This window comes from Xiphophorus couchianus, chromosome 11 (assembly GCF_001444195.1).
Source record: "Xiphophorus couchianus chromosome 11, X_couchianus-1.0, whole genome shotgun sequence".
Lineage (NCBI taxonomy): Eukaryota > Metazoa > Chordata > Actinopteri > Cyprinodontiformes > Poeciliidae > Xiphophorus > Xiphophorus couchianus.
Window position 1 is genome coordinate 2756146 of NC_040238.1, and position 7399 is coordinate 2763544.

The 7399-nt window shown below is 41.3% G+C and overlaps 1 protein-coding gene across 1 annotated transcript; it reads right to left on the minus strand.

Moving 5' to 3' along the window:
• Positions 1–257: 257 nt before the first annotated feature.
• Positions 258–7399, minus strand: drd1b (dopamine receptor D1b). Its single transcript, XM_028032428.1, has 2 exons — positions 6770–7399; positions 258–6203 (listed from the first exon to the last, which is right to left on the minus strand). Exon 2 carries the CDS (start codon positions 5794–5796, stop codon positions 4405–4407), a length of 1392 nt encoding a protein of 463 aa, XP_027888229.1. The 5' UTR covers positions 5797–6203; positions 6770–7399; the 3' UTR covers positions 258–4404.

Here is a 7399-nt window from a genome sequence, read left to right on the forward strand (position 1 = left end):
TTTAGGTTTGCTAATCAGGCATAAAGGATGGGAGGGAGAAGAGGAAGAGGTCAGCTGTGAAGTGACCATCAGGTTATGTAAATGCAGACTAAAGGCAGCGAGGACACCACGCTTTGGGAGCTGGAAAAAAATATGCGTCACCATTCAAAATCAATTTCTATCGATCTTCTGCAGTGGCATTACCGTCCAATACCCACTGAGAGTCAAAGGTATCCTGCCCAAAAAAACTGGAAAAAAAACAACACATCAAAAGCAAATGAAAAACGAACAAACATACATGTTTATTTTACAAGAAGGGCACATTTGTTTTTTTGTCTTTGTACAAACTGTAAACTAAATATTTCTCAGGGTTATAATCTTTGACATCACTTTCATGGATCAACACCAAAAACATGTAAGATAATACACAAATTCTCAGTGAACTTTGCATGTTATCGTAGATTTTAATCCCACACTTGAGAAAACATACAGCATGTAAGTCTGCTACACACATTAAGGATTCTGAAAGATAGAAAGCACTTGTGTTCATCACAACTACATTTTGAACATCATTGTACAATACTCTATCCCTGCAAACCCCAACCCTTATTACTGCCATTAACTGTTTAAATAGTTTTATGTATTTTTTTTACATGAAACTTGCTGACTGTGGTTGAGGTAGGGACTCTGTCATTAAGTCAGACAGTTAAATGAGGTGAAACATCATTGCTGAAATGACTCCATACTTGCAGCGCCTGGCCACTTGTTTTAGGAGGACACAGAGGGATTCTGCACTGTCAGATTTGCTAAAGTTGTCATTCGTCACTGCTAGAACACTGATGGAGAGACTATGGACTGTCACCACAGCCATAGCTCCCTCTAAGGAACTTGTAGGGTCTCCCAGAGGAAATGCTCCACATCAAGCAAAACATTTTGCTTCTGGGAGTTTTGCACTCACATCGGCGTTCTCCAAAATCAAAACAGGGCAAGCTGGAGAGATGATTTACAAAGCTGACAAGGTGAAGGCTCATGAAGAGGGCTGGGGGGAGGAGTGGGGTTATACAGAGTCATAAAAAGATAATTTCAAATGAAGGTTTCAGTAAACCATCATAGGTTTACCAACGGCGTGTATAAAAAGACGTCACAAGAAATGGCAAATTAATCTTAGTGTCATCAAGAGTCCCCACATATCCCAACGTTCAGCGTATAAAACACTTATGTTACAGCATATGCTAAAAGTACATCCACATTCAACCAGACATGAGAACTTTGGCAAAAAAAGAAATAAACAGTATAAATACAGGTAAAATAACCAGTTGAGCTTTGATTTAGGGCTTTGATTTGGTGTTTAATTTAAATTACAAAATAAGAAAGCAGTCAGCTCTGGTTGCTGAACTATAAATCTAGTATTTATTAACATCATGAACGCTCATCAAGTCGACAGAGGCAGTCAAGAGAAAGAGACAGAGAAAGAAGGAGCTGCTGGGAGCAAAGGGAAAGGGAGGGGTTTGAGGAAAAGCCCACCCAAAGGCAGTTTTCTTTCATGTCCGGTTCTGATGGATTGTACACACGTCATGTTTTATCGCTTGTTGTGGCCGGGATGTGTTAGGAGATAATTACAGAGAAAAAAATTAAATGAACTGGTGCTGAGTGAGCATGCTATGAATGATTGTTTGTAAAATAAATGGGTTACAAATTATAAGGGATTGTTCACAGTTTATGGCACTTTGTTTCACTGTTGCCACTCTCAACATGAGAGAGGGTGCTAATCCAAATTGAGTCCGAAAACATAAAATCCTAACCTGATGGAGCAGAGCACATGGGAGGCTACAGAGAAGCAGGGAGGACAATGAGGTGCATTTGTGACACAAGCCAAGCAACATATTGAGCTAAAAGCTTTCCCCCCTCGCTTTGGTGCCATCCAGATAGCATTGGATTTTCCAATGCAGGAAAATCAAATGCTTTATTCAAGACCAATTGCCTTGTATTGGATCGGTTCTTCCTTTCTCTGATGTGCAACAGTTTGACGCCATCATGGGCACAAACAACATGCGGTGAATGATCTGCATGCAATGTCAGCGTGAGGGTTCCTTCCCCAGCAACTTCAAAATGAACTGGAAAACACAGCAGGGTAAACTTTGACTGGACTGCTGAGCATATTTAATACAAACTAGATATTTCAAAGTTCTTTTTTCAAGTGGAGATTCTTAAATAATTTAAAATTCTAGGTTTAAGTCTAATTTTAATGTTGTGGTAAAAACATGTGGTCTAAACATTAAACAATTATTAAAAACTATTTGATCTGTGAGAAGTACTTCACACAGACAATGGAACAATTTTGAAATTTGTCTTAGTTTGTCCTCAATCAGCTGACATTCAATTGTTTGTAAGCTAAATGTGTGTCATAAAACAAATTTTAAAATACAAAAAAGAACATGTTAAAAAGTTTTGCTCTAAGGGAAAATTGTAATCTAGAAAAAACCAAGAAATAGGCCTGCCACTGTTTCTGAGAATATTTAGTACAACCCTAATTTAGGCATGCTCAAGATCGCATCACATTTTGAGGTTTGATGAAAGTAATCTGGACTTCATCGGAGACTACTGGCAGTGCATAGATATTATACAGGATTACTATTATTTCAATAGTAATCCTGTTTAAAATGCCAGAAAAAAATACCTGTTTCATAAAGATATATCCAGAGAAGTGTGTCTCAGGTTTTTGACCATTACACTGAAATTCAGATTGAAACCAAAACTCTTTTGGTCATTTCAGCTCCCTGTTTGTAAATGACCTGTGCTGGCCTATTGTCAAAACATTTTTGTTTACAAATCAAGTTAGTTAAAATCTGGTTGCTCAGGAAGAACTACATCTGATCATAATCATGGAAAATAAGTGAAAATACTACTTCCTAGGGCAGCTGCATTCTAATCAGCAGCATCTGGACTATTATTCTGTAATAAGAACTTAATGTTTTGCTCCTGTGAAATATGCCAATTTATTCCTAATTAGTCCTAATTTGGGAGTGTTTTCTAAGTGCAGCTGTGCAGAGACGCATAACATGCCCGACAGCTCAGGGCTAATCCACATCACGATGCATCGTCTGTGACTTCACCTCTGTAAAACTAAGCGACTCTGTCACACTGCATGCTCCACATAACCACTGCAGCACAGTATGGTTCCCAGCCTGAGCAATTTACAAATCTGATATCTGGAAGTTTGCAAAAGGTCAGTAAGTGTCGTGTTTCAGCTTAGTGAACTTGTATCCCCAGCTTCTCTGTATGAGTGCAATGATTATTTAATTTCATTAAATTTTCTTTTTGTACCAGATGTATTTGCCAAGTGAAAAACCATCAGTACCACTCAAAGTGGGCAGAAGAAGTAAGTTAAAATGGAGGACTGCCAAAGGAGACTGTGAGGAGAGTGCAGACAAGATGCACAGGTGCAAAAAAAGAAGGCTGTTAACAAAATGAGAAAGAGGGGCATCGTGAAGGAGAATGGGATTTGCAGACTGAGCAAACAAGAACAGGAAAATGAAGATGAGAAAAGAATAAATGACTGCTTAATAAGAAGCAGGAGGTGGGGAGATAAAGCAAAGAAGAGGAGGATGATGTAGAAAAGAAATGCAGGATGGTTTTAAGAAAGACAATTTGATCAGAAAAAGGTACAGGAGAAAAAAAACAAAACATTACAGTATTTTCAAAACTTCCTTGTCTCTCTTTCTCTGACTACAAATCATCTGGACATTTTACATCATAACCTTAAAACCAAGATTGGATTCAAATAGATCTTTTTAGGCTTGACTTATAGAAAAGTTACTTTGGCATTTACAAAAATTTAAATAGTTAAATAAATAACCACTGCAATACAGATGTAAATTTTGCAATAAAACCACCATTGCTAAGATACTGAAGAGTTGAGCAAAAAAGTAACAAGCAACTAATTTTACTGCACCTGTTTAATCCACTTTGCTCTTTCTTTCATGTAACACCTACAAAGCACCTACCTACATGATATTTCTCTAATACTACATTTTCCTCTGCTGAATCTAATGTGTTTAAGTCCTTCCAGAGTAGTGTCAATGCTGAGCTGTACAGTACACCTGAGCAGATGTATACATCCAAGGAGATATTTCAAAGATGTATGCATATGCACTGTTTTTCTGCTTTAATATACATGCTATCAACATTTATCATCAAATAAAAGGATTTCATCCTCAAATGCTGAAAGTATTTTGCAGATAGTTATATCCCGGATAAAGTGCCTTTACTTTTTGACATTCTGTAGGTTTTTCTATGTGGATTTTTATTGACAGTCCAGAGTCCTGTCACATTTTTTTTCTATCAGGCATATTCTTGGAGATCCTTGTCCTGGATGTTTGTTTTATGGTCCTCCATGAGTTTTGATCCATCTTCGCAAAGGTATCCTCAACATGACACAGCTTTGTGTTGCCCGTTCTGTGTGATGGGATTGATCTTTTCCAGGGTTACCTCGGTATCACTGTCTAAATTCCCAGAAATGGCCGGGGAAGGTTTCTCCAGGGCGCTGTTTACTATTCCTGCCTCAATCTCGCCTCCACATCCATCTTTCCTCTGTAACTCGTCCTCCTGACACTGGATGCTGTGAGGAATCACATAGCTTGCAGAGTTGTTCCCTTCCTTTGGGATGTGGATCTTGGGCTGATACTGAGAGTTAGGGTTGGGCGCGGGGGCTGCCATGTTGTTGTTAATGCTGACGATCTCAATGGCGTTGCTCCCCGGGCACAACCGGTGGCAGCCCAGGAGTCTGGAGAAGGCCTTGCGGAAATCTGCATTGAAGGCATAGATGATGGGGTTGAGAGAGGAGTTTGCCCAGCCAAACCACACGAACACATCGAAAGTGGTAGAGCTGATGCAGAAGAAGTCTGTGGACCCATCTGGCAGGTTTGGTTCGCAGAAGGGAACCATGCAGTTTAGGATGAAAAAGGGCAACCAGCAGCACACAAACACACCCATGATGACCGAGAGTGTCTTTAAGACTTTGGTTTCCCGTTTGAACGACATTTTGAATGAGCTCTCGCTCTCTATGTTTGAGGTGTTCCCCATACTGCTATGTCGGTTTTTGGCACTCTCTGCTGCACGTTCCAGGGCAGATATTCTCCGTATTTGTTTCTGGGCGATGCGGTAGATCCGGGTATAGGTGACGAGCATGATTGCTACAGGGATATAGAAGCTAATGAGGGAGGATGAGATGGCGTACGTCCTATTAAGGCTAGAATCACAGTTATCAGGGGGCAATTCACTGGGGTATGTACCATTTAACTCTGCATAGCTGGTGGTCTCAGCTTTGTGCCAGTCTAGCTGAACAGGAATGAAGGAGATGAGTACAGAGAGGGTCCATGCTACACTGATCATCAGGCACGCCACTTTCGGGGTCATTTTGCGTTCATAGCGGAAAGGGCTGGAGATAGCCCAGTAACGATCAACACTAATAACACACAGGTTCAAGATAGAGGCAGTGGAACACATAATGTCAAATGCTACCCACACATTACAGAATGCCCCAAATGGCCAAAAACCCATGATCTCTGTGGCTGCCTTCCATGGCATCACCAAGATAGCCACCAGAAGGTCCGAGATGGCCAGCGAGATTACAAAGAAGTTGGTGACCTTCGACCTCAGGTGTCGGAACTTGGTGACAGCTGCACACACCAGGGTGTTGCCAAGCAGTGTGGTGAAGATAAGCAGGGAGAGAAAGCATCCTGTTAAGACTCGCTTGGACGAGTCCCTGTCTGGCGTGAGCTGCTTGCCGTCTCGTACTGTTGAGAAATTCTGATCCATTGTTTGTAATCGCAGCGCTAATGCAGTGAGAGAGGGAGGGTGGGCGAATGGGGATGTTAGCAATCACCCCATCACATCCCCAACCTGCAGCAGCTGTGCTTCTGCTGGAGTTTTTTTACACAGATGGTGGAGATACAAACTGTCTGGGTACCAGCTCTCTCTTGGACTGGGTCATCCACTGGCTGCTCGTCACAAAAAACATTTTTGTGCAAGTGCAGCTATAAATTTTTTAAACTTTTCTCTTCAGAAATTTCTTTCGCAAAACTCCGCGGTCCACTGATTCCCGCAGCAGCAGTAAAAGCAGCAGAAGCGCAGACAGTCGACATTCTAGTGTGTAGAGGGGGAGGAATTTTCCAGCTGTTGTTTGCATCCAGACTCCCAGCCAGAAGAGGTTTTCATGTAAAAATCTGAAACAAAAACGAAAAGTGTATCCATCAGTTAATGTTCTTTTTGCACCCTGTAATTGCATGCAGCAAAAGTTCCACAGCCACTGCCCTTGAGCTTCCCAGTCAACAGCGGTTTTGCCAATCATTAGCCTTATATACCACCACATCAATGACTTCTATTGATGAGTTTTGCACCGCATTTATCTGATTTGTTTAGTGGTTTTCGAGGCGTGTCTCTGTGGTTATATTAGGCACTGTAATGAAGTGGATCCACCCCTAATAATATGTGCCTTCTTTTTTAAAATCTGTTTTATACATTTTTTTTCCTATCAAGCAAAAAGTTTTGAGATGGACAATTTTAACCATTCAAAATTATAACAGTTAAATTTAAGACAGACAATGATAAAAAAAAAATAATGATTAGAGATTAAGACATGTTAAATTGTGTCATGAATGTTTGGTCCTATAATCCTCATGCGTTTTTTCTTACATGTGGATTAATGCGCATGGCTATTCCTGTTAACGCAGCACAGCAGCTTCTTACCCCCTTTCAAAAAAAAAAAATGCCACTCGTTCTGACCACCCACCTAAATCATCTCTGGCAGTCTGATCCCTTGTTGGACGTCCTTGAAATTCGGGGGCAGTTTTAGATGTACATCCTGAGGTTTTTTTTGTTGTTAAAGACAGCGTGCGCCTTGCTGCGTGAGAATGGACAGCTCCTGAAACGCTCAGACGTCCTGGGTCGGCTTATAAAATATGTTTGAATTCAAAAATTCAACAAAGTGCTAAAAAAAGTATTAAACTGAAAATCGAAACCAACATTTGTCCAGTTTGTATCTTGATGCCAGGGAAGGCGCTCACCCAGTCTGCGCTCTGCTCTGTGGAAAGCTCTCCAAGACTCCACGGTCCTCAGGTGTTTTTTCGGTCCTTACTGGCTTTCCTTTTTGTTTCGCCGGGGTGTATCCTTGTTTGTGCGACATTCAGTGAGACTGCAGCACCGCGACGTGACTGCGGCCGGCGGAGAGTGACGGAAATGACTCTGATCTTTCCACGAGCGTTATTCATGCGCGCTCTCCTCTCTCTCCGCTCAGCTGCCTGCTGCTTTGGTTCACGTCCCCTGCCACAACTTCTCCATCCAAGGAGATTGTAAGGGTATAGCCACGCAACTCGAATCTAAGCCCCTAAACGCTAGCACTCGGAAGAATTTAAGCTGTGTA

Bases quoted from the DNA above. Each gene is read 5' to 3' on its own strand.
- drd1b (XM_028032428.1), bottom strand. From the start codon at position 5,796: ATGGATCAGAATTTCTCAACAGTACGAGACGGCAAGCAGCTCACGCCA.